The 26,720-nt window shown below is 41.9% G+C and overlaps 3 protein-coding genes across 13 annotated transcripts; 2 read left to right on the top strand and 1 right to left on the bottom strand.

Moving 5' to 3' along the window:
• Nucleotides 1–13: 13 nt before the first annotated feature.
• Tcs4 (Threonyl-carbamoyl synthesis 4) lies at nucleotides 14–1,854 on the top strand. The gene is made up of 5 exons (XM_031971177.2): nucleotides 14–481; nucleotides 566–824; nucleotides 904–1,032; nucleotides 1,133–1,489; nucleotides 1,555–1,854. Exons 1-5 carry the CDS (start codon nucleotides 243–245, stop codon nucleotides 1,852–1,854), a joined length of 1,284 nt encoding a protein of 427 aa, XP_031827037.1. The 5' UTR covers nucleotides 14–242.
• Nucleotides 1,847–8,664, bottom strand: LOC116424590 (GTP-binding protein 10 homolog). 6 transcript variants are annotated; one of them, XM_031971189.2, is made up of 5 exons: nucleotides 8,060–8,664; nucleotides 7,652–7,711; nucleotides 2,921–3,224; nucleotides 2,594–2,812; nucleotides 1,847–2,530 (listed from the first exon to the last, which is right to left on the bottom strand). In XM_031971189.2, the coding sequence occupies exons 3-5, from the start codon at nucleotides 3,054–3,056 to the stop codon at nucleotides 1,923–1,925; spliced, it is 963 nt and encodes a 320-aa protein (XP_031827049.1). In that variant the 5' UTR covers nucleotides 3,057–3,224; nucleotides 7,652–7,711; nucleotides 8,060–8,664; the 3' UTR covers nucleotides 1,847–1,922. The 6 variants fall into 6 exon arrangements, with proteins under 6 accessions (XP_031827049.1, XP_031827050.1, XP_031827052.1 ...); XM_031971190.2 differs by having other exon boundaries at nucleotides 8,066–8,664; XM_031971192.2 differs by lacking the exon at nucleotides 7,652–7,711 and having other exon boundaries at nucleotides 8,066–8,664.
• LOC116424583 (solute carrier family 2, facilitated glucose transporter member 1) lies at nucleotides 4,566–25,870 on the top strand. 6 transcript variants are annotated; one of them, XM_031971170.2, is made up of 9 exons: nucleotides 10,123–10,439; nucleotides 10,986–11,230; nucleotides 12,966–12,994; nucleotides 13,068–13,127; nucleotides 13,216–13,239; nucleotides 21,467–21,565; nucleotides 22,412–22,976; nucleotides 23,214–23,614; nucleotides 23,703–25,870. In XM_031971170.2, exons 3-9 carry the CDS (start codon nucleotides 12,974–12,976, stop codon nucleotides 24,048–24,050), a joined length of 1,518 nt encoding a protein of 505 aa, XP_031827030.1. In that variant the 5' UTR covers nucleotides 10,123–10,439; nucleotides 10,986–11,230; nucleotides 12,966–12,973; the 3' UTR covers nucleotides 24,051–25,870. The 6 variants fall into 6 exon arrangements, with proteins under 6 accessions (XP_031827029.1, XP_031827028.1, XP_031827030.1 ...); XM_031971171.2 differs by lacking the exon at nucleotides 10,986–11,230; XM_031971169.2 differs by lacking the exons at nucleotides 10,123–10,439; nucleotides 10,986–11,230; nucleotides 12,966–12,994; nucleotides 13,068–13,127; nucleotides 13,216–13,239 and adding exons at nucleotides 4,566–4,852; nucleotides 6,218–6,406.
• The last annotated feature ends 850 nt before the right edge of the window (nucleotides 25,871–26,720 follow it).

Here is a 26,720-nt window from a genome sequence, read left to right as displayed (position 1 = left end):
TGCGCATATGCTGTTGATTGAATTTCAACGCTACAGCATGGAAGGCTACTCCGTGTGCGATGCGTTGAAAAACGGATTCCCAAAAGGAATGTTGAAGCTTTATCGTAATGTCAATTCTTTGCGGTGACAGCACTTAAGACTTTAAATTAATATTAATTTGACTTAATATTTATACCATTGATTATTTAAATATACACATATTGTAATTAAAGATATGTTTCAAAGGCCTACTTAAAGAGACAATGATTCGGAATATGCACGTGTTACATTATAAATGTTTGTTGAAACATTCGTTGAATCTGAATGCTTTAACATGTCCTTATGGAAGAAATTCAAATTTATTAAAAATGTTTTTACACGATAAACCAGCTATAATCTTAGGAATAGAATCCAGTTGTGACGATACAGGTTGTGGAATTGTTGATAGCACGGGGGCTGTATTAGGTGAAGCTATTAATTCTCAACATCATACTCATTTAAAGTAATCGGAATTGAAATGATTGTTAATAAAATTGATTATATCATTGATAAAAATTATTTTCTAATAGTTATTTTATACTGCTAGTTATGGGGGAATAGTTCCTACAATTGCTCGTTCATTGCATGTAAATAATATTACTAAAGTCTGCGAAGATGCATTGAGATCTGCAAATTTGAAGTTAAGAGACGTTAGTGCAGTGGCTACAACTACAAAACCTGGTCTACATTTGTCACTTACTGTTGGAATAAAGTTTGGAAAGCATTTAGCAAAAATTGCCAAGAAACCTTTTATACCTATACATCATATGGAAGCTCATGCTTTGACAGTACGAATGAAAGAGAAGGTCTGTTGATAAATATCAGTACTTATTACATGAATTTTAATAAACAGGTATAAAGTAAAATTAAACTTTTTATGTTTAGGTCGATTTTCCTTATCTTGTTCTATTGGTTTCTGGGGGTCATTGTTTACTTGCAATTGTAGAAAATACAAATAAATTTTATTTACTTGGAACCACTCTTGACAATCCACCTGGAGAAACTTTTGATAAGGTAAAAAGAATGATATCTTCTCTTTTCATGTTGTATTATTGTAAATTTAAATAAAAGTTTTCTCTAGTTGCTATAATTTGAGATAAATTTACATTCGCAGATTGCTCGAAGACTCAAATTGAAAAATATTCCAGAATTTAGTACTCTTAGTGGAGGCTTAGCTATAGAAACTGCAGCACGTAAAGCATCAGATATTAACCAATTTGAATTTCATCCTTCGATGTATCGGTATTGTGATTGTAATTTTAGTTTTGCTGGACTATATACTAAATGTACAACTTACATTGAAAAAGAAGAAAAAAAACATGGCATAATTGCAGATATGATAATACCTGATGCATATAATTTATGTGCAGCATTTCAGTTAGCTGCCATAACACATATATGTCGGAAAACTCAAAGGGCAATGAAATTTATAGATGAAATGTCATTATTTCCTCAAGAGAAACGAACATTGGTACGTTTAAATGTATTAAATCAATTAAATTGTATATAATATTTAATTGTTATTTTATTAACCAGGTTGTATCAGGGGGTATGGCGTGCAATGATTTTTTAGCTAAAGCATTAAATATTGTAAGTACAGAATCAGGTTTTAATTTCGTAAGAACGCCACCTGAATTATGCACAGATAATGGAATAATGATTGCATGGAATGGAATGGAAAAATGGATGACGGATACAGATATTATTGAGAATGAAAGTGACATTGATAAAGTGGCTCTAGCAGAGAAAGCTCCATTAGGAGAAAATTGGGTAGACAAAGTAACAGCAGCAAACATAAAGTGCAAGTGGGTAAAAATAAGAGAGAAACTCATTTAAACAATTTAATAAGAAAGCATGTAATGTCTTAATAAAATTATTACTCTATATAGAGATTTATGTAAGTATTATACAAGTGTAGGTGTATATCGTTGTATTTTCCTTTCTAATTTTATTAATAGGTCATCTTCATTTGAACGACCACTGTCTGCATTACATTTTTCTTCTTCATATTTATCAATAATACCTCTTATGTTATCTTTAATTTCGTTTATTTCGTTTGCATTCATTGAAATTAAAGATGTTGGTAAAATATCATCAAATTGTAAAACTTTCTCTGGTTGCATAGATTCATCGAATTCTGATACAATCTCTGATAAATTCTTTAACTTTGATTTGATTTCATCGAACATTTTATTTGAATCTTTTGTGTCCATTTTATTTACTAATAGCATCGAAGGTCTTTCTAATAAATCTGGCTTGTAAAGCTCAATTTCTTTGTTCAAGAGCAGTACAGTTTCCAAACAAGTCCTATGTGTATGTTTATAGGATAACTGAAATCCCTGAATATCCACAATAAACAGTAACAATTTTGTTCTCTCTACATGTTTCAAAAATCTATGACCCATTCCTTTATTAATATGAGCACCTTCGATTAAACCAGGCAAATCTGCGATCGATATTTGCCTGTAATCTTTGTAGCTTATGGTACCTATTTGTGGTTTTATCGTTGTGACTGTGAAAAAAAATGATCTCTAAACATAAGATGACAATAGAATTTGAAATAAATAAAACTTACATGGATAGCTAGCAATTTTTGGTTTTGCTTTGGAAACTACATTTAAAAATGTACTTTTTCCTGCATTAGGAAACCCAACTAAACCAACATCTGCAATTAATTTCAGATCCAGAATTATGGATCGATTTTCACCCTTGAGACCACAGTACCCTGTACTTTCGCAACCTCCTGTACCACCCTTTGCAACCAGAAGTTTCGCTCCATCTGAATTTACTTCACCTACATTATTAACCACATATATATACCTATATGTATACATGGATAAAACTTGTGGTCCGTAATTGAAACTATGAAGTTCAATAGAAAGAGAATATAAACATACATTACCAAGTTTGACATTATTTTCATTGTAAACGGTAATACCAACTGGAACAGATATATTCAAATCCATTCCAGGTTGACCGATAATTCCTCTCCATGTACTTGGATTACCGGGTGCAGCTTTCAGGACTTCCTTTTTCATCTTAGATTTAACTTTCTGCAAAGTTAATCCCTCTTCCGATACAACAAATACATTTCCTCCTGCTCCACCTATTCCACCATAACGAGGAAGTCCAGAACCTCCAGATCCTCCTTTTACATGAATACGTAAACTGTCTAACAAGCCACGACGTTTAAATTTTCGTGGTAACTAAACAGATAATATATGCGTATGTGTATATAGAATAACGTCTAGTCGAATTAATGAATTTTGATCTATTAACGTTAAGAAATCTATTTAAATTGATCTTGTTAGATGACTACCTTGTGCGCGTAACCTAGAATACAGGTCAAGACAACCATTGTTATTCACTGGAAAGCTGTCGTCGAAACGAAGCGACAAGAAAGAAAATCTTTATAAGCAGATAGTGTTTCTGACACGGTTTCTCTCTGTTTATATCATAATATTGCGTAGACAGAGCTAAATTTCATGTAGACGCGATACGCAGCTCCAAAGAAAATCTGAGCATGATTACCATCTCTATCTGTCGTACTGTACGAACGTTGTCTGAAACGGTAATCAGATGGCGCTAAGAAGTTTAACCACACTGAAGCGCGTAGCAGAAAACTAATCACGAATTCAAACATTTAAAAAGGAAATTTTGTATGAAAAGAAAAAACGTTTATTATACGACCTACTGTGGAGTTTGAAACTCATAGAAGAATAATAACAGGTAACCTTTGCAAAACGGTAATTAATTTGAATCTTCAACATTCGGAATAAAAGAAACATTTCTTTTCAGGCATTTCAATCGAAGTATATATGTATGTATTTGATTTCATTATAGAGCAATTTTTGAATCTTAAAATTTTCAAGCACCTATTTGCTAATCGATAAAATTCTATTTTACTCGTCACATAGTTAACGTTTCGTTAGTGTGCGCATCTTTTTTTAGCAATTCGTCATTAACAGTACCATCTACAAAGACATTACCATATAGATCGATTATGTAGTAAGCAAACTATATTGCAAGCTTAATATGTACCAAATTGTTTCGACAGTAACATGCTATAATGTGTATGTAAGATATAAAATAATGCTATCAATGAAATATAACTGGTACGAATTTCAAGGAAACTGCTTCAATTTAAAGGAAGTCCTTCAAAAAACCGATAATCATTATAATCCTTCGAATGACACGTATGTTTTATGCGTAAAAAAAGAAAATTGTATTGATTTCAGTGCAACAAATGTACAACATGTTCCGTAATCCGAAATAATTACAAGCAGAAAGGAGGAAGTTCAACCTGCAATTAGTCCGTTGGATGGCGAATTCTTCTCTTTTTAATCATACCATAAAGTAATAACAATAACGCTACATTTGTCGCGTGTAACAGAAGAAAATGTTAATGTAAGAGAAAGGTAAATCGGTTGGTGGTAGAATGAAACACTACAGACCCGTGCGTATGTTGCGTGTAAAAGTTGTTATTGAACTCAACTAATAATAGGATGTAATTTGGTAGGCTGAAAGCGGAAGAGAAGGAAGAAGAGGAAGAACACGTACGAACGAAGAACTATGGAGGAGGAAGAAATACAAGGAAAGTTGTTACGGGATGTAAGATTGCGACCGCGGTTTCCTAGTGATTTCGGAAGCACGGAGGAACGAATGAAAATTCAAACTGCGTTTCGAAGATATTTCAATCGTTGCGAGTCCGATCGGTGTACACTGCCGGTAGGATGCACCGTCGGGTCAAGTGAAATCAATTGCGAAGTTTAGTGGGAATCAATTGATGCAGAAACACAAGAGATAGCGAGAAGGAGTCGAACGGGGAAAAGAGGTGGGATACATTAACGTGTTTGTGTTCGTTGTTAGAGGAAGCTCTCGGAGGCTCGTCTAACGACGTACGCGTTAAAATTAAATCCAGCCGGAGGCCGACGGCTACGTCTTGTCTACGGCGACGGCGACGGCGACGGCGACGGCGACGGCGACGGCGACTGCGACTGCGACTGCGACGGCGACGGCGACGGCGACGACGACGACGACGACGACGTCGCGATGAGATGCGTCCTCTAGCTCAGTCTCAAGAGCACGCCCCGGCTGTACGGGTGTTCTTCGATCTTCAATATTTCTTTTTCTTTCTCCCTGTTGATACCGTCGTGCCTGCATCGCCTGAACTGATCGGTGACACACGTTTCCACGTCTTCTACTTTCGTAATCGGCGAGTTGCTCCGAGTTGGTGTAGACACCCCCGTTCGGATACCATCCGTTACCGAACTCTTCTCTTACCTCTGTTTCTCCTACCGCTACTACTGCTTCGTTCGAGCACGAGGTAATTAACCAAAGAAAAGCAAAGGAAAAGAAATTATGTTTTACTCGTAAGAAACTTTAGGTGCCAGGTTGACGCAAACAGTACAGTGTCCTGATTTTTCACGGGCGATATTATTGGCTCGAGCGAACCGATATTTCACTTTGTTCTATCTTAGAGCGAATTATTTGCTTTTTCCTCGGCACTTTTCAACCGTCAATTCGAACAAGCATCGCACGGTTTCGAACAACTTCTGTCGTTTCGTCGTCGATCGCTTGCACGTAATATCGACGTAACGATCCGAACATGCAATTCACTGTTAATTACGGATTGTACCTATAGTTTTCAATCGGATATTCTTTTACATCGCGTTTCGCATTCGAATCGGCTCGAGGAGCTATATGCAAATTACTTGTAAATGTTCGTCGAACGCGCGGCAAACTATTACCATGCTTCGGACATAAGTTTTGGTGTTGGTTTTTTTGAATGATCGTAGGACAAAGTTTTTGGCCGGGTGGGGAGTTTGTCATCCAGTCACTAGCCTTGATCGCGTGCCAAATAATTGATAGGGAAAGCGTACTGCTGTCACATTCTCGTGCTAATTTTACGTGCAATATCTACAATACGTAATTGACAATTGTCATCTTTATCGGTTCGTTTCGATCGTTACAAAGAAACATTGTCGTTTCTATATATGTGGGCATGCGTATACGTATGTACTTGGCTAAGTAGGTGCATACGTGTATATATTCTTAAGATTCGTTAGCAATCGTAACCCAATGTCTCTTACTACGATTCCCGTTTTAAAAAACCAACAACAACAACAACAACAACAACAACAACAACTAAAGAGATTTATCGAGTGTGCACTTTTTTTTATTGGTGTTGTTACTACAGATGGATCGAGACGATGAGGATTTCGGAGAGGGTTTCATCGCGGAATCTCATCCACTTAGGCCGACGCATCTTTCCGTTCCTCTCGGTGGTCGATCCGATTCTAGAGCACCAAGTATCAGTAGCAGTGTCAGTGATCTAGATGTCCCAATTTACACCAGGGAAACCACTATACCCGTCTCGGCACGTAAAGTGAGTACCATTCAGTACTTTCGTATGCCATTGAACTAATTTGGCCGCGTATTGAAATACGCGCAAAGTATTCCCTCGAGGCACTATTTCAACACATTCAAACAACAAATCTGTCCGCGTGCAGAGCCGATGGCGTAAACTGACGAACCTGTACACCCATTTTAATCATAATCGCTGGTTGGGTACACATACAAGAATCAACTGTGACGATGCACAGCTGAATCACGGTCTTTCGATTTCTTCTAATTCGGTTTGGCAGCCTGCTGTTTATGCGAGACTTATTACGTGTATTTGTCTCACCGACAGTAGAAATATGAGTATGACAGAAAACACTTTATTTTTAGTGGGCTGCGATAACTCGGTATACAATGTTTGTTACTGTTGAATGACGCGAATCAAATGAGTCGGTATGTTGCATACAGTACAACGACAAACGCGTCGGGAAGGGAAGGTTTTCTACGAGAAACTCCTCTTTCGTTTCATGCGGGAAATTCACGCGCGATCTACCGATCACGGTCATCCGTGTAGATCGAACTAGGGATGAATAATAACAATTTACGAATGTTACATTTTATTCGACAAATATTGACGAACTGCTGTTCTAGAAGTGAATTTTGATCAGTTTGCCTATCGATCTATGGAAATGGCCACAAACGATTCTTTGAAATAGCGATTCTTGACCTTGCACACCTCGGATCATTGATCGATCCTTCAGAGATATTGTATCGCCTTCGGTAATGCATGCTTTCCTGGTCGGACAATTTACAGTTCCTTCGAGTGACGCAAGACGTGTTCTCGACTACCGCACGTACACACGTATTTGACCCTAGTTAATGGAATTCTAAGCATTCAATTAATATGCCCTTAGTACCTATCGGATAATTAAACGATACTTAGATTCTACGCTATGATAGGCACTAGTTGTACATTTAAACGAGTACCGTTATCAACTTTCGGATGCAATGTAATCGTTACGAATATATCCTTCACGAAATTCCAATACGTCGCCTCTTCTATCGTCACGCATTTTTTAACGAGGAATATTTGAATACAATATGAAATTCGAAAAGTTGTCTGGTAACGAGTAGAATATAATTATAGTAATAGTCATTTTGTATTTCGTGACGTTTTCGTTACATCGTAAACAAACGTAAATAACGTACGATTAAAAAGAGAAGCTTATCTGCTTCGCTATTTTGCCTAACCCTCAAACAAATACATATGTACATGTATGTAAATACTTACCGAGTAGTATATCTCTTAAAGATACGGGACAACCCTGTGTGTGCTCAAATACGTAACGTTCTGTAAAAATAACCACGGCAAACGGTATGAATAAACAAGTGGTGTGCGAAATAAAAGAAGGGGTCTACAAAAAGATTCGTAAATATAAATAAATAAATACGTATCATTGCATGTTCGTTGCTTGATCCGATTCTTGAACGGTTCTCAGTTTATACTCTATCGAATGTCCAAACTGTCAACTATACGTAATCGTCAACAGGTGGATTTTCCCCTCATACATTCCCAAATATCGTAAAGCGCGTTTCCAGATAAGCAGTTTCGCGTGTACGTAGTCTTATTGACCCTCGCAGCGATGCTCATGATAGGATCGTGCAGTGGTATTGTAATAAGATTAATCAACGAACTTACACTTACTCTCGCTGATTCCTTTGCTTCAACCTACATCTTCGCTTGGCCGTCTTCACGAAAAACGCGAATCGATTGGAAACAAATGATCGAATTCGAATAGCCATCGAGATAGTTACGGTACGGCGGTAACAATTGAGAACACTTGCTAACCTAACCGATGATTGGTTGAACTGGAAGGCGTGTCACGCATAAGGCGCGTCACCTGTCGGTATTCTTTCGATTCTCGAGATGTGTAATTCTGTCTGACGCAATCGGACATGAAAATTACGGTAGATCGAATTCAAAAATGAAATATAGGAAGAATTAGAGATTGTTCGTGGAAAAAGATAAGCAACTTCTGGTTGTTTATTCGATGTCGTATCACGAATGACACGTCAGAATAAATTGGAGAGGTTATTTTATTTCTTCCAAATGACTAATGTAAATTTCTAATCGCGCATAAAACGTTAATACCAGCGTTTACGCGTATCGAGAATCAAAGTTTAGACGAAAGTATTCATTAATATTACAGTACGGGGATTAATTATAATACACTAGTGCGTCAGCAGTGAATTGAACTCACTACACGTCCATCGCATACCCAAGTACCATGTGTACGTGTATAGGTAGATACATATATATCCTACGTGTCACGTGTCACGTGTCACGTTTTCTGATCGTTTAAAATTCATACCTTCCATACCGGAACGCTGAACTGGATATTCCTTTCGAATATGTAGATACAAGGTAATGAAATTATTTGTACATATATTTAATTGTATAATTACAATATGCATTCGAAGGTTAGAGTTCAGAATCGAATATTTTTAAATCTGAGGCCCGACGGACGCCATTGCTGCGAAGCAATGTAACATAATTTGAAATGTAAATAATTGTTTTACGACGTCAGCGCGCCAAGGGAAATGACTTTGAGTTTTTACGCTCGTGTACTTTTCGAAGGCTTCCAACATTTTAATACTCATAAATCGTTCACGGCTTATAAACTTTCTACTTTTCTTGGATAAATGAATATTTTCCAATGAAATGATAAAACCACGTAACTTTCTAATAATTAATATTAAATTGTGTTTATACCTTTGCTCAGTCCGTTGAGATTTCACGTCACTTTAATTGAAATGAATTCGTTCTGTAATGTTTCGTCGAACGAACAAAGTATGGAATCCAAATTCGAACATGTTTGCATGTTGCGACATTAAAAGAGTAATAGAGGAGAAAAAAAAGGAACGAGAGAGACTGATTGTTGTTGGGGGCTCGCCATCTGCCGAGCAGTGACGTTGCGTACATAGGTTGTGCATCGAGCGTAAAGCCATCGTCCGTTGCCCAAGCTACAGCGCCATTTCCTTACCTGAGATAAGATAGTCAAGTGCGTTTTCAAAGTTGCTTGCATGTATATCTGATTTATTTTTCTTTCTACTTAAATAGACCGGTAAACGATGAACAATCGAATATGCATCGCAGCCATCCTTTCTTCTAGAATTCGCATTATCGTCGGTTATTTGCACGATTGAAAAGAGGTTAGGAAACTTGCACGGTACAGTTGAATTTACCCGATGATGAAACGGATTACACTTTTCTCGTCAATTTTTCTCACCGACTCTTTTCAGGTAGATGTTTACAATAAAAATTCGATTTAAAATACTTGACGTGAAATGTTTTTGTATTTTCTAAAGCACTCGAAATCGTATTGTTTGTAACTAACGGAGTCAAGAAAACTCCTAGCAACGGGCAGTACACGTTTCCAACATTTTCCCAACGAGTTTTCCTTATCGTTTTCAGTTCGCATATGTATACCAATTGTTTGTAAGCAACATCGGTGTTTTAACAATTATTAGAAAACTTTCCATCATCGGTGTTTTCCTATCGGTTAACGTATTGCTAAAAATCTATTATCGACGTCGCGAGCGTCGAGTGAATTCGGAATGATATGTCTCGGTTTGATGTACCCTGGAAATATGTCCTATAAAAGTACAATTGATATCGATCTAGCGGTACATAAACGTTTGTCCCATATAAGAATCTGTAGAGGCGCAGGCTCGTCAAAAAGAGCCGAAACCAGGAATCAGTATGCCTCCTACCGGACGCGGATTCACGTATACCCAGTTAAGGAGCGTCATTTCACATTATTTTTTACGTACCGAGAGATATGTAGTAAATGTTTGCAACATTTTAAACGCGTCGAATAAAAGAAGCATGTAATCGATCATAGACATAAAGCATAGACGATTTAGTGTGCGCGTGAAAGAGCCCATCTTCAAATTGATCGCAACATATATTTATAGAAACATATACATATAGTATATCTTTAATGGATATATTACGTAAATCTTGGACCTCGTGGAATACGATTCGTACAGATACGAACCATAGAATCGCCATAAATGTAAGAGTATTGCACAATATTAAAATACGGATAACGTTTGAGGTTAATTACTTGTCAAGCGACAAGAATTACGTGTCAACGGTCAAAGGTCGATTCGAATGTATATCGGTCCTGTCTGTGAAGATTTCGAGCAGCACATATGAAAAGTACACCGTATCTCTCGCGCGAATCGAGTCTTTAATTCTGTGATCGTTGTGAAAGCCAAGTTTTCTTATTCAACGGAAACATGAAAATTCAATCGACTTTGAAAGTTTTGCGGTTGGGTTCGTACAGAACGACGAGTTCCAACACCTGCGCGATGGAACGCGTTTCAATCGTTTCGGACGCAGTTCGTGTACCGTTTAGTTTCGGATCGAGTAAAAAATTTGTAAATATGTTAAACGTGACATGTGAACGTTTCCTCGGGTCGGGTTGGGTTGGGTCGAGTAGAAACACGCGAAACACGCGAAACACGCGAAACACGCGAAACACGCGGGACACGCGAAACTTGGCGGAAGCAATGCAACGAATTCGTTTCGTCAGATGAATCGTCGTGATTGTTTTCAGAAAACGCGGGATCGATTCGCAGAATCCTGTGGTAGGAATCCGAGATGAAGCAATCGCAGGTACCGGATTGCAATGAGAGGTGTAAGCAAGGGTCGGTGAATTTTCGCGCTTGCGCTTGAAAATCTAGGGGGCAGCTTGTAGGGAAGGTCGTTCGCGTATCCAGAGGGTATAAGCGTACGAGAATCGAACCCGCATTCTCAGAATAGAGAGTCGAGCCCGCGTTTTCTTCGTTCAGGTAATCGTCGGTGAGTATATACGTAGAATTCTGCTGATCGAGCCCCGTCTTCCATTCACGCGCGTTCGCGGTCGCGGTCGCGGTCACGGTTCCGGTTCCTTTGTCTCTCTACAAATTTCTTTGGAAATCCGAGTCGTTGGATAAGCGTATTAGGATCGTATAGACCGATCATACGTGTGCGTTAATAATGACAGTTGTTATACAATCCTCGACACCGGGTTACAGCCATAAGTCGAAGGCTGAGGTTCGATGTCGAAACAGAATTGTTTGCTTTTGATTTTTTCTGTGAGAAACCGCTCGAAACTAACGACGAAAATTACGAGTGCGATCGTTGGACGTTGCTTCTGACTGTTCTCTTGATGGATTGTCGGTAGTTTCCAAGTGTTCTTTTTTTCCTCTCGACAAACATGTTTCGGAGCTGTGGTTAGTTGTGTGCCAGTGAACAATATTAATGTACGGCGAGATAAATATTCTGAGACCGGAGTCGGGGTAAACGTACGGTTATCTAATAGTTCCGTCGACAGTGAATTAAACGTTTCGCGTGAATGTCAGTTGAAACAATTATTGCTATTGTTGGTATAGATATTGCGTGTCCGCTGTGCGAGACGGCTGACGAGAGGCCAAATAATCGGTGCAGGTAAACACGCACGTGTCGCCAGATTTTCGCTTTTCATGCAGAATCTATGCTTTTCTTTTTCTCGATTTGTTGTCGTCGTTGTTGCTGTTGGCACGGGCAGCATATGGTATGTTTACATATATCGATACACATTTGGAATTTTTCCTGATCGTTTTGTTTTCCTTCGGACAGCTGTTGTATAGGTAATTGAAGACATTGCCTACTTACACGAAGTTTCACATTGATCGATTAACCGCTGATGTCTTCGCATGATCGAGTAACAAAAAATCATATGAGCATCCATGTTTGCGATCGTCCAAGTGACTCCCACGTAGAGAAAGTTAGCTATAGACTTTGTCAGATTTGAAAACTGTAGTGTAACTACGATTACCGTTGCGAAACGTTCATCGAGGGGTGGAAGCTGTTGGAGTAGTCGAATACTCGTAATATTTTATATTTTATTAAAATAAAATAATTTCCCGATCTAACAAATAAAGATATTATGTTGTTCGCATCGATCGCGAGCAGAAATATTAGTAGAAACTTCGTACGCGTACACGCGTGAAGTTCGGTAGGTTTGCCGATAACCTTCCCGCGAACATTTTACTGATTATCATAATTACTATCTCTCATTTGCTCTTTTTCATGGTTATTTCGACATTACAAGTACTCTCGTGTTTCGGTATATAATACTGGTCAAGTGGATTAAGATTACTCGGAAAGATCGGTAGGATCGATCGGATCGCGTTTGATTCATTGTCGTTAAACCTAGTCAAGATCACTGTTGATTGCGAAAATAAAATGACGTATTACGTTAGAAGAATGCGTTTCAACGACCTCGCTCGTCCTTCCTCTACCGATCACGATCGGAGTTCGGCGGAGGTTTGCTCACGCTTGCAGTTGCGGTTTACGAGGTTGCTCTTTGGGTTGCAATGTTTCCTCGATTCGTACATAGGTGTACGAAAAATGTAGATTATCTTTTTTTCCGGGAACGCGAATCTCCAATTCCAGCGCAACATTTCCAATAAAATACTCGGGAATACTTGAGTCACGAATCGCATTTTTAAAGCGAATATAACACGTCATGTAAGGCGAATTGTGTGTAATCGATGGTTAATTTTTCAAGCAGCGCGCACGATGGCAGCTACGGAAGACAAGGTATCGTGTGCGATCGAGAAACTAAAAGAATCTAATCACGTTTTAATCGCTTCAACTAACGCTTTTACTTTAGCCGGACAATGAAATTCAGGAGCAGGCTACGACGCCGACCGCTCTAACTCAGGCGCAGAAGGTAACCAAAATTCACAGAAATACATTTACAAATATTATCAGTCCGTCTTATCTTTCCACTGTACGTGTTTGCTTTTTTTTACACGCAGTCTACCACGGAGGATAAGCGGTTGGTAAGTATACGAGATGTTCCGAGTCAAATTTCAAACCGTGAATTTCAAGGCAAACACCTATTAACGCCCGAGGCGTGGAGCGTCCGCCTTGCGTTTTAGTTGTAATCGTCGAATAAAATAGCGTACAATAACACTATAACTGCATCGAAGGGATGGAAACGGGTCGCGACGCTTATCGCAGTTCCATTTCATCGAGCTTCCCGCGATAGTGCAATTACGATTTGTCGCGGCTGGGGAAGACGAATGAACTCGTCGGGCGACTTTTGAACAATCGTCGTTGCGTCCGCTAAAGCATCGAGAGGCACTCGACGTCGCTCCGCGTCTCGTGACGCGACTGAAACCCTCGATCGCGACTCGCGAGTTCGCCACGGACGAATACACACAGACGTTGCTACCAAACGAAAACGAATCTAATCTACGATTACATTTAAACCGTAACCGCGTCGAAAGTCCACCGATAAAAAAAAAAAAGTCGCTTGCCGGGATCGTGTCTGTAAAAAGTAAAGGTTCGAAGGAAAAAGAGTCGGCGGATAAAAGGTCGCGGTGGCTGTTCTCTTGGATTTTCTTCTATGTCCGAGCGAGTTACGCTCACCGCGATACTCCCCTGCGACGCCTACGATTTGTCCGGTACATCGCGATTCGACCAGCGACGATTTTTCATCGCGAAACACATGTGTACGGGCGATCCTCGCAGTCGCGTTAGTTTACTTTTCGTTAGTTTCAACCGAAAGCACCGCCGAAACCAAGGCAACTTACTTGATTCTCGTAGTCTCTGCGTAGATGCTATTTTCCCCGTACACGTACTGTCCTGTTCGCCGGGCGATCAACGAGATTTTGGTTTCTTTGCGAAATCGGTGGTTCGCTATCGCTAATCGCCGGTGTCGAAAACTGAACGATATTCGAACGGAAACAAAATGTAGGACGGGAGCACTAGTCACGCGAGAGTAGAACGAAGCGAGGGAAATAAGTAGCTAAAAATATTTTTCGAAGCGAGCGTGCTTATCGTCTTGCTCGAAACCTCGGTGTCCAGAAGGATTGATCATGGACGGTGGTCGCTGCGCCGTATCAGTTACATTCTCTAACCAAGAGTCCGGGGGATAAAGCTAGTGCGTCGTTTGAGAGATACACCGAGGATACGCGGAACGGACGACTATTCTGCTTCAATACTCTTAATTGTAAAATTACTGTACGCGAAGCCTAACATTACCGTTAACAGGCTACGTCCGGTTCTATGTTCTTGTTTGAGACGGTACCGACTGGTAACGGCCAACAGGTAAAAATGTACCTCTAAAACGAAACATTTTTTGTCTAAACAAGAAAAGAAAGAGAGAAAGAAGAAAGACAGAAACGAGAAAAAGAAAGAGATGTTTTTACTCACCGTGAATTTATGTGCACGTCTGGAAACTTGAACCGTTCGAGTTCAAAGTGTTTCTCGCTCGACAAGCGCGTGTCGAGAGAGAACGATCGAGAAGAATTTTTTGACGATAGCGTTTAGTTTGGATAAAAATAATTGCGAAGAACCGAAGTTAGCAGAGCGACAGGTTAAAAAGGTTTTGGTTCGCGTGTATCGGTTTCTCCGCCGATTTCCGTACCGTTGCAACCAAGCATTGCTAGCTCCGATTAATCTCCCTTCGTTAATGTCTCTAATTGTCGTAGGAAATAACGCGTTTCAATTCTCGGCACTGTCGATTGCAAAGATTTTCGACACGCGACAGTACGCGGGAAACGCTTGATCACGAATCGTTCGTTCTGAGTTCTCCTTGAATTCGATTATACATATTTCGTATATAGGCGTGATCGAAACGAATGTATAATAGCTTTGAAATGACCTCAACGAGGGTATCCTCTTAATATGCGACGGATGAAATACAAACTCGTTCGGCGGTACCACACGGTTCAAGATCGATGAAATCGAGACGCGGCGACATCGTGTTTGTCACATTATCTGCTGGAAAGGACGCGTTACATTGACGAGTTAACGCGCGATAAGAATATTCGTCCGTGGTTTTGCCAGACATTTGGGAAAATCCGAAAAGCGAATAATTCGATCGGATCGATGCGAGAAATCGGGCAGATTTGATCGGCCGGTAGAGAAATGGCAGTGAAATGGTAGAGCAGTTGTAACCGCGCGCAGAGACAGAGCAACGGGAAACGGGAACGATGTACCTTTCGCGATACAGGAAGCAAAACTCGCAGCGAGGAAGGGCAAAGAATAAGGTTGTCGCGAGTCTGATCGCGAGGCAGACAGTTCCCAGCGTCGATTCCTTTCTTCGGACTTGTTGTCGGGAGAAATGCAGGACTGCTTAGAGGCATAGGCTCTGTGGTGGTGTCTGTCGGCCAATGAGATTCGTTCGGGGGTCCCAGTAAGCGAGCTGGAGTGAGTACCGAGTAACGAGGAACAAAGAGGAGAGGGAGATACGGACTGGTTTCGAAAATCGGCTTTCGTCCCGCTCGCACGAATATCGTCTCAGTAGCTCACAAACGCGATCGTGATACGGAACAATTCGGTGGTTGGTCTCCCCGATATCTTCCTCTCGTTCTCCATTTGCTCTGTCTCGCGTCCGTTCGATTACATTCGTCTATGAGCATTGGTACGTCCGATCAATCGCGCGAACCGAAAACAGTGTTTCATTGAACGTGAACCGACACGCTGGATCCACCGATTCACCATGAGCGAAAGTAGCTGGTTACAGGTAAATACAGCTCCGGCACCAACCTATTTCCACTCTGCGTTTATAGATATCAAATGGAAATCGGCATCGATTCGCGATCGAAATTCAATTTGCCAGTTCTCAGAATTGTTACGAGTTATCCTAATGGGTAAATCGGCATTTTTCCTGCTACGAAACAGGATTATTACATTCGACGATTTGTATTTTCAAATCCGGATAGTTTCCAATTTTCATTCGGAAACCGTGAAGCGTTCTCCGAAATTATTCCTCGAATTAACTCTATTGTACTTATTCCGAGCGGTTCTGAATAGTGTGCAAATATTATTAGCACGCGAACGCTACTAACATACAATGCTAGGATTCGTGTCGTCGTGGATATCCAAACAGAGGAAGCTTTGTATCGGTCTTCTAATTGACACTCGATACACAAATCTGTTAATTATTTCCTGTGGTTCTTACCTGCCGCGTCTCGACTTACCGAAGAACCGTCTACGAAACGGAGGAATCTCGATTCGACTAAATTTTAAAACTATTTACCTGGATCAAATACCTGGACAAATACCTGGACCGATCGCCTAGCTTAACCCTTTATAGGGTTTTTTTATGCCAAGTGGCTCGCGAGAGCGCACCTATGGGAAATAGCAACATTTCGGCAGCTACTTGTTGATTTTCCTCGAGAGGTGAAACGTGTATTCTGCCTTTTTTCATTTATTCTGCTCTTTCGTGTTCGCAAATGCGTCGCGAATGTGTTCGAGCGAAGGAAGATGTGTGGCGATCTTGAATAATGCGGTTTAATAACGAGAACGTTGGCGATTTAGTTACATGATCGACGTTGAGGTTTCACCGTAACGCGTTCGATATCACCTTGCAAATTACCGGTAAAATTCCTTTCCGCTGTCGAAAGTGAAAGGGAACTTGACGAGACACGATGACACTAATCCGAAACAATGTCAAGCCTTGCGTTGCGCTGGGGTCAAAGTTGCATTAATCGAACGACATTGGATTATTTGTGTCATACCAGTCATAGACAACATTGTCGCGGTCTTTCCGATTTTTCCGTGCATAATGTAACCGGATCTCGCTAGTATCCTTAATACCGCACAGCTCTGTATCTATTCGCGCGGAGAACATCTAAAGATTTCCTATCGAAGAGGATAAAAACGGCAATATGCTCGGCATGCGTCCAATCGTGCGGATGCGCTTGTACGTGCACACGATCGAAGTGTTCGAGAGTATGCGATCGCTTACGAAATTCACAGCTGCAGAAAGAAGAGAAAGGGATGGCGAACCGGGCCCAACTCGTGGCCTACAAATGGCCCTCGTTCGCTTGTCGCGTGGTTCCATAGAGCGATCCGCTTTAAATCGATCGCTTCGATCAGGCGAGACGAACGTCTTTTACTTGACTTTACTTTAAACTGCTAACCTAAACGAGGACGCATAGAGTATGCCCGCGACAAGGAGAAACTTTCCCAGAAACATCTAAAATCCAAGTGCGTTGTACAGAAGGAGCTCGATCAGCGGTCTATTTCATTTACGATTGGATAATCGTTAACGGTAACTAACATTTGCGTGGTTAATTGATCTAGAATTGAAAAGTACGCGTAACGTTGGGCGCGCAGCGAACCGTGAATGGAATATTTTCGAATCATTGACAAGTCTCTTCTCGCTTTCTATCTGCATTGCAACCCACGCGTGCAGTGGTGTAGTCGCGATTCTTCTATCGCTGCTCGATGAACCGTCTGTAGCATTCGCTGTAGCATTCGCTGTAGCATTCGCTGTAGCATTCCCTGTAGCATTCCGAATCGCTTTTCGGAAACACCGTAACAGACCCCGTGTGTCAGCCGGGGAGAGTGACGCAAGTCGATAAATACTCATTGTTTTCGGTATCGTGCATATTAAACGTACAAGCAGATGAATATAAATTACAGCAGGTTGCTCGGTGAAATGAGATTATTGGGATTTTTATTTCGCAAGGTTGAAGATTACGTCGAAACGGGATGACTTTCAGTCTCGAAAAGATGTCAAGCCGCTTAGGAGGCGCGGCGTGTCTGGCGTACCGTTCGAAGCTACTTTTATTTCGAGGTGCTACGCGGCGCGGAGAGATTTTCGCAGCACCGTTATTTTCCATCGGAAAAATATCTGTTATGTCGGAGGCGTTGGATAGAGAAACGCCGGTGCGATGAACGTTCGTCGAGCGCGTAACGCGTGCGACTTCGCGAAACGGTTTTCCTCGAGACGAGCACCGCGGAATCGCGGGAAATTCAATGAACCTAGAGTTCTTTCGGCAACGCGAATTCATCGAGAAAGTCGAAGGCGCGCGTTAAAATCAAAACAGCTGCCGAAGTTCATCCCGAGATCGCAAATAGATTCGACCGAAGGTTGAAGATAGAAGTGGCGAATTCTATAGAGCGAGAGATAAAAGCGTCCGTACGCCTCTGTGTCTGTGTCTCGTGCTATCAACTGTGGCGAAACTATTTTTAGTAGAAAAATACTATGTTGTACATCGTTTACATCAGCATAAGTATAATTGACACGCATACCGATAATGCCGATATCAACGTCTACCGATAACTTGGAAAAGAAATGTCATCGGTGTGTCCTAATACGTCTCGTTTTTTCTTTTTTCTTTTTTCTTTTCTCTTTTCTCTCTTTTCTCTCTTTTCCATTATTCTTCCGTTCTATCTGTATTGCCAGTTTATATCGGCCGAACGATGCGATACGAAGGCTGCTCGGTGAATCGCGTGAGATCCTTACCGAAATAATTCGATACGAGTATTGCAAAATCAGTTTAGGGGAATTTGAACGAATCGTCCGAGACATAATTGATTCCGCTTATCGTACGTTGAAACGTTGAATAAAATGTGTTGGCGTTCGCGCGTGTGTCGCTATAATTAGGACGCTTCGACTTGCCACGAGGCTCGTTAGGAGAGGCTCGACGCCGCGAGCCAATCGGTGCCGTCGACGATCGACACACCTCTGGCTCGGCCAATCGGAGCGGCTCGGAGCTGCGAACAGCGGGAAATTTCCCCGTGCGTCTCATTTCGTTTCTTCTCGCCTCCTCTCCTCCCGTCTCTTTCCGTCTCTTTCCGTCTCTTTTCGTCTCTTTTCGTCTCTTTTGGTACCTTTACTCTCCGACCGCACCGCGTGACGGCGTAACATTTCGGAATGACCGTTCTGACGTCACCTGGCGAATTGGAATTTCGTTAGCACAAGTATCCGCCGCGAGTAACGACGACTCGTCGGGATGTTAGCGACAGCTCGGCATTCTGGAATCAACGAAAGAATCCTCCGAGCCCGTATCCTCGCGAGCGTGCGCTCGTGCGCTCGTGCACGCGTGCACGCAATCCTCGCGCTTTTCAGCCTGTCGGTATCACGAGAAACACGCTTACGAAGCAATTTCTTTCGCATTCGTGAAACGACGCGCGGTATCGCTTTCTTGAATTTCAACCTCGATGTATTCGATCGTTTCCCAAGAGAGGACGAGTCACGCTTTTTTCCCGCGATTAAGAGTTTCTACAAATCAAAGGCGGTGGATGGACGATCGATCGACTATGATCGACCACGATCGACGATAATGATAGGTTTTTTCACGGTATAATTGCAACCAGGAAATGTATCGAGAGAAAACGATCGGCACGAGGAGCGGGAAATAGAATTTTCCTAATGACTCGATTAGTTTCTCGAGAGGTCGCGCGCGCCGGTACTACTCTCGACGAATGAATCGCGATCGAAGAAAGCGCGTCATAGATTTTTGACCGGGTGGGTCGCGAGCTTCGGGGAAAAGTTCGTCGCGTGTTTGTGTTTCGCACTCGGGTTTCTAAATTTTCGGAGTCTCAGCGATGGAATGTTGGCTAGGTTCCGAATAGGAGTAAGTCGGTTAGAGACCGCGACGAAAGAATCGGCGTGTCGCGTAGCGATGCTACCGCATGGATACGAGAGGCAGGCGCCTAATGCGTTTCGTAATACGAATATTCATGAAAAGCAAAAGATCGCGTGAGATTGATATGTTTGTCAGAGGTTGTTCCGTAGATGTTCTCCACTCGCTCGGTTTCACTTTCGCACCGATTCGTCCGAGTCCGACCAGCCGCGGCGCGGCGCGACCTTTTCATTTTGAAGAACACCGTTACGCGCTGGGACGCACGGAACCCAGACATCGTTCTCCGCGAAAATTAAATCGCAGTGCTCGATGACACGAGCCTCCTCGAGAACGCCGCCTGCCACCGTTGCCGAGAGAATCTGTTGCTGGAATCGACACAATGTTGCGCGCCTCTATACATAGTCATTCCACATAATCTTACCGTCTTTCCGCGTACATTGAATCGCACATTATGTTCGCGTCATCTGTAATTACGTGGCTATACTCGTCCTCTGCGCTATTAACGAGTATCATCGTTGCTCGCAAGTATCTATATATTTATTTGGTAGGCGATGCGAGTATCCGTGAAATGGTAACGCGCGATGAAAGCATTTGAAACGTTCGTTTTCTCGATATTTCCGATTATGCGCAGACCAATAGATTCGCAGATTCGTAGATTTTTGAATGTTCAGCAGGATAGAAAACGGAGAAACGATCGACAGATACGGCTTTGAGAAGCACTGGTTCGCAAAGTCTTCGTTGCAGTCGGACCGTGTGTCGTATCGTGTGACTGGCTTGGTTGTGTACGTACGTTCTGGGCTGAAGCGGTATAAAAATGCGTGGCGGGGGTACCGACCCGCAGAGTAGTCTTTGACACGTGTTCGAAAGCACCGAGGACGTCGAGATTTTCTAGAAAAGTTCCACCTTCGACCGCCTTTCATCCGTTTCAATTGAATTGTTCGATCGATCGATCGATCGGTTGGTCGGATACGATCCTGTACGAATCACCGAAGCGGCTTCGATATCTCGATGACTCTAAAGACGATCGATTTGGAGGTTCCTTACTTGAGAAGAGCGGTAAGGGCCGAACGAATTTCCCTTTGTCGCGTAAACGATCGATTACGAGTGCGTTACCCGATCCGACAAACTAATCGTTTTTTTCCTACTCGGACGATCGGAGTAACGTGATAAGTTAATGTGTTTTTTACCGGCTCGTTTTATTACGCGTTCACCGAGTCTTAGTCCAACGGTCTTGCAATTTTATTCTGAACTTTATGTAAATGGCTGGTGTGAAATTTTATCGTTACGTACCGCGACTCGGAATATTCAGGACGGAAGAATACCGAGCGTTTCGCGGCAAAAAAGTGTGTCGCAACAAGTTCTTTCGTTTTAATTTATTGATCGAGGACAACTCTAGTCGAATCCTCGCCGTCTCGATATCGGAAATAATTAATGAATTATTTCGGAGCATTACTCGTTTCACCGAGTGATGCGCGACGAGTTATAGTTTTAATCGTTATCGCGTCTATCGGTATTTGGTAATTAGCGTATCGCTCGAATAATCGAAAGAAGGGTGTGTCTTTGTGTCGGGTCGAAAGTCTGTTCGACGTTTGGACGTTTGGACGTTTGGACGTTTGGACGTTTGGATGTTTGGATATTTGGCGGTATTAAGAACGCTTCGTATGTCGATTGATTGCAGGGCCTGAACGGACGGTTAGCATTCGCCATAGCGGCTGCTGCGCTCGGATCATCCTTCCAACATGGGTACAACACTGGAGTCGTCAACGCACCTCAGCAGGTATTCTCGGCGAGACGTATTGTCAGCGTTTCTTTGAACGTTTTCCTTGCACGTATTCGCTCGCTGACGCGTCGTCTGTCGCGCGTTCGTTCGCTACGGCTATCCCGATTCCATCGAATTCGTGATAATTATTCTCGCGGTATCGACGATGCATGGCCCGATAATCTGACTTGCGTCATTGACCGTACCTTCGCGTTATCGCGTTCACGGACGAATTTCACGCTTGAAACTCGTCCGCGATTCGATATTGGCGTCGCGTGCATACACGCGTACTTTGTGTAATAGCGGATGACACCGTTAATTACAATTATGTAATAATAATTGCTTATGTAACTGTTATTATATATGCAAGGTATCGGACAGTTTTCCATGAAAATATATTACTCGGAGCTGTCGCGTGGAGCATGTTTACAAACACGCTGCCCAGTTGTGTTTCGAAACGAATGAAAATCTCCTGAAATGTCACGTTTCGAGGTTTCACGGTCATTATCGGTCGGTTTCTCGTCGCACGGAATGATAATGGTTGATTGGAAATTGAATCTTTCTGTATCGCGTCCGCGATAGTTTGACTCGCGTGTACATGGTACGCTGCATAGGTAGCTATGCGCGTACATCTGCATACGTACGCGTGCATGCATCGCGCGTTTGTTCGAAAGACTCCCGGGTCTGCCGGTTTACACGGTTTGCCGCGTCATTGAGATAACGGTGTCTATTAAATATTAAATATTAAATAGCACTCGAATCTGTAAAGTAGAGATATTTCCGAAGATGATACAACGCGTAAATTGCCATTTGGAAGAAGTATGGTGGTGGTGTAACGTTTGTCGGTTTGCGATATGTTCGTAGCTTATCGAGGACTGGATCAGTAACCTGAAAATGAATCGTACCGGTGAGCCGACGAAACAATCGGACGTAACGATGATTTGGTCGATAGCAGTGTCGATATTCTGCGTCGGCGGGATGATCGGCGGTTCTCTGGTGGGTTCAATAGCCGATCGTTTCGGTAGAAAGGGTGGTCTCTTACTGAACAACGTGCTGGTCCTCCTCACAGTAATTTTCGAGGGCTGCGCCAAGTCGGCGAAGAGCTACGAGATGATAATCATCGGAAGATTCTTAATCGGTATCAACGCTGGATTGAACGCCGGTCTAGCACCCATGTATCTAGCCGAGATTTCGCCCATTCATCTGCGAGGAGCCGTTGGTACGGTTTATCAATTGGTTATCACCATGTCTATTCTGGTATCGCAGATCCTGGGACTCGAACAAGTTCTGGGCACGTCCGACCAATGGCCCCTTCTTATGTGCTTGACGATCGTCCCCGCGATCTTCCAAGTATGTACGCTTCCGTTGTGCCCCGAGAGTCCGAAATACTTGTTGCTCAGCAAAGGAAAGGACATGGAAGCGCAAAGAGGTACGATCGATTCTCATCTTCACCCGTTTACTTGATTTTCTCACTCTGTGTATGTATTACCTTCGAATCGTAAGTGGAGCGCGAGAAACATTCTTTCCCGTTGAGCGGAAATAGAAAACGATACGCGCGATTAATACATACGATTAATCGAAGCAAACAATGAATCATTCTCCGTTAGATTTATTAGACCGAGACGGCTATCGATGTCTGTAACGAAATGTCCGTTGCGTGTTGCAGCTTTGTCCTGGCTACGCGGCACGATCGAAGTTCACGACGAGATGGACGAAATGAGGGCGGAGTACGAGTCGGTGAAGATGGTGCCAAAGGTCACGCTGAAAGAATTGTTCGTAAATTCTGCACTTAGGATCCCACTGTTCATCGCGATTATGGTGATGTTTGCGCAACAATTGTCCGGCATAAACGCCGTCATGTTCTTCTCGACGAAGATCTTTACGATGGCGCAGTTGGACAAGAACGCGGCACAGAATGCGACGATGGGCGTCGGTGCGATGAACGTTATCATGACTTTCATCTCGTTGATACTGGTCGAGAAAGCCGGAAGGAAAACGCTGCTTATGATCGGTTTCACCGGAATGTTCATCGATACCGCTTTGTTGGCGATTTGCCTCGCGTTCGCTGTAAGTACACTCTCGATGTCGCGTCGCCGTACTGCGAAAATCTCGAATGGAAGAAGAGAAGAATGAACACGGTTGTTTATGTTTTCAGGATTCGTCTCGCGCGGCAGCTTACCTTTCGATCGTGTTGGTGATCATGTTCGTAGTCCTGTTCGCTACCGGACCGGGAAGTATTCCTTGGTTCTTGGTGTCGGAACTGTTCAATCAGTCGGCGAGACCCGCGGCGACGTCCGTCGCCATCGCGGTTAATTGGACGGCGAATTTCATCGTCAGTATCGGGTTCCTACCGATGCAGGAGGCGTTAGGTGCTTACGTATTCATTATTTTCGCCGCGCTGCAAGCATTCTTCTGCTTCTTCATTTACAAGAAAGTGCCCGAAACGAAGAACAAGACGATGGAGGAGATCAGTAGCATGTTCCGGCAAATATCCTACCAGTAAGAGGCTCGTGCGTGTTGCCGTTGCGCTTCGGAAATCGAATTATGCAACTACTTGTTTCGAGAGGAACGTTTTCGCCGTCGTCGTCGTCGTCGTCGTCGTCGTCTTCGCCGCCGTCGTCGTCGTAGACTGTAGACTGTAGACTGTAGACTGTAGGCTGTAGGCTGTAGGCTGTAGGCTGTAGGCTGTAGGCTGTAGGCTGTAGGCTGTAGACGAATGAATCGAGCGCAGATGCGAATTTCTTGGAGGAATCCGTGATTTCACTGCAACAGGAGTGTGTAGCAACGTCTATTACAATTCACGCATTGCCATTACGCGTTTTAGTAAGAAATTCCGAGTATTAAATGAACTTTTAGATGAAACATTGGTTAACAAACGATCTAACGATTTCTATTTTTAATACTTTGACGAATCGAACGGGTTAACGCAATTATTCTCTCTATATCGTAGATGCTGTCAAGATGCGCGCATACTTTTCAAGGAGTTTGATTTTTAAGTAAACTTAAATCTAGTTCCTATTTGTTACCGGCACAGTGAACTTATCGTGACAGACAGGGAATATATACATATACAGGGTCACGAACAACAGACTCTCTCACTGTTGCGCGTTACGCTATTTTCTTTTTTATTAGTCGAGCGAGTGTACTCTCGTCGTTTCCCTTGAAAACTTCTCGTTTCGTTGACATTGTACGCTTTCGATGGAGTCATTCGGAAACCGCATACCTTTAGGTCTAGAAGATTAAACACGGCTCAACTTTACAAAGACGAACGCTTAATAAAGTTGTATACATATGTATATACATTCAGAAATAATATTATACGTATATACATATCCTTGAAGAGAGAAAGAAAAATATTTTGAATGAAAAACGATTGATAAAACACACAGATGTTGGATAAACGTATAGAAATATCCTTGGACTACCGCGAATAATCGAGAACGATAGGGATGAATCGATAATTATTCCGTTTTACGTTTCCTAGACGCAACAGTACTCGAGGAGCGCGATATTGTTCTTAACTGTGTTCGTACGAAACATTATAACTCTAGTCATAAGAAGAATACGATGTTCGCATTGCAGTAACATTGTACAAAATTCTACAGTACTTGATAAGTAATTCTACGTACTTTGTTGTCGTCTATTCGAAAAGTTGTGTTTCGTTCGCAAAAGTTCAGCTGGTTGCAAAACTGTACTCTTTCACGTACGTTCGCTTACGTTCGCACACGCAATTGGCATACATATTTACGAATACAAAAACCGCCGATATGGACGAAAATCCATCGAACTCGATAACTTCGAAACTTTTAGAACTCGTGTGAGATTCATTCTGAAGAAAGATGTCACTATTTTCGAACGAGTGTTGTCCTCGACGAACAATTTTTAGAGTTTATCTTTGTTACGAACGTTTCAATTTGTACGAGCATATTTTGTTACGCGTGTTGAGAGGGAAATTTTATCGAAATCGAACAAAAAGGAAAAAAAGAGAGAAAAAAAAAATGGAAAACACCAAAACAATTGTACATAGAGAAGAATACGTAAAGTAGCGTCGTATACCGTAGCGAATCATATTTATGTATGCATGTAATTAGTTAACATTTAAATACTGTAAACCGTTGTTGTTATATTTATTAGGTATTTAATTAATGTAATGTAAACGGTGACTCGCAACCGTGTTGAAACAACCGTATACATAGTTTAAGAAAAGGAGGGCGTCGTCGAGTCGTCGTAAGACACACGGCTCGACGATGCAACTTTTTGTTCACCGTGTATACATCCTTGGATCCGAACAATACTCAAATATAGGTAGATTTTTAATACCGACTTGATTGATAGACGGACATATCTTTTTTACGGTGTGCCACTAAATTCTACGAAAACCATGTAATGTTTTTTGGGCATGTGATTGTTTCTTGATGAATCTACCTTTCAGAACAACCACACGATTGTCGGACGAAAGAATTTGAAAAATCCGTTACAACCACCATTTGGATCACACTTTTCAAACGAAGCCAACGAACGATATTACAGAGCACATCGTCGTATGTAAATGCTATTCGGAGAACCGTGAGATCTCTCTTGTATTGGTAACGTATTTGTTGGTGTTTGCAGTCGATGAACCGTGTAAACGAGTAAAAATCAGTTAATTATCCGGTGATACGGATATTCTCGATATCCGTAAGCAGGTGGTAGTGAGCAGGTGTAGTAAGCAGCTGTAGTTACGGGGCACGCCGAAATGCTGTTGCAAATTATAAAGAATAGACGTAATAATACCATACGGCCGCCATACGACCAACGAGCTTTAGTTTTTCGAGTTGCGCGTCGAAAAGTTCTTTCGTCGAATACGTGAAATTTCCTTGATCATTTTCATTTCGTTCAACTTTGGCACAACCGACGAACTCTCTCAGGCGCACGTTCGACTTTCGTCGAATTTCAAATCAAAACTGATGTGGTCAAAGTTTATCCCCACACACACACACACAAACATAGAGATATATATATATATATATATATATATATATATATATATATATATATATATATATATATATATATTCTATATACCGTTTTATGTCGCAGAAACAGCGATTCAGTTGCGAATCGAATAGAAAACGTAACAAAATATTAATTTTGTAATTGCGCATCGGATTGCCGTTCATCGATTTAGATCGTA

The sequence above is a fragment of the Nomia melanderi genome, chromosome 5, assembly GCF_051020985.1.
Source record: "Nomia melanderi isolate GNS246 chromosome 5, iyNomMela1, whole genome shotgun sequence".
NCBI classification, from domain to species: domain Eukaryota; kingdom Metazoa; phylum Arthropoda; class Insecta; order Hymenoptera; family Halictidae; genus Nomia; species Nomia melanderi.
Note: the sequence above shows the minus strand (reverse complement) of the source record. Positions and strands in the feature narration are given on the sequence as shown.

Excerpts from the sequence above, each read along its gene's own strand:
- LOC116424583 (XM_031971169.2), top strand. The coding sequence starts at position 6,218 with ATGGATCGAGACGATGAGGATTTCGGAGAGGGTTTCATCGCGGAATCT. Across the intron at positions 6,407-21,466 it reads TACCCGTCTCGGCACGTAAA|GGCCTGAACGGACGGTTAGC; the intron begins GTGAGTACCATT and ends GATTGATTGCAG. Across the intron at positions 23,615-23,702 it reads CGATTTGCCTCGCGTTCGCT|GATTCGTCTCGCGCGGCAGC; the intron begins GTAAGTACACTC and ends TTATGTTTTCAG.
- Tcs4 (XM_031971177.2), top strand. The coding sequence starts at position 243 with ATGATTCGGAATATGCACGTGTTACATTATAAATGTTTGTTGAAACAT. Across the intron at positions 482-565 it reads CAACATCATACTCATTTAAA|TTATGGGGGAATAGTTCCTA; the intron begins GTAATCGGAATT and ends TTATACTGCTAG. Across the intron at positions 825-903 it reads CAGTACGAATGAAAGAGAAG|GTCGATTTTCCTTATCTTGT; the intron begins GTCTGTTGATAA and ends TTTTATGTTTAG.
- LOC116424590 (XM_076367817.1), bottom strand. The coding sequence starts at position 3,376 with ATGGTTGTCTTGACCTGTATTCTAGGTTACGCGCACAAG. Across the intron at positions 3,225-3,337 it reads TTCTAGGTTACGCGCACAAG|TTACCACGAAAATTTAAACG; the intron begins GTAGTCATCTAA and ends TTATCTGTTTAG. Across the intron at positions 2,813-2,920 it reads TGAAAATAATGTCAAACTTG|GTGAAGTAAATTCAGATGGA; the intron begins GTAATGTATGTT and ends TTAATAATGTAG.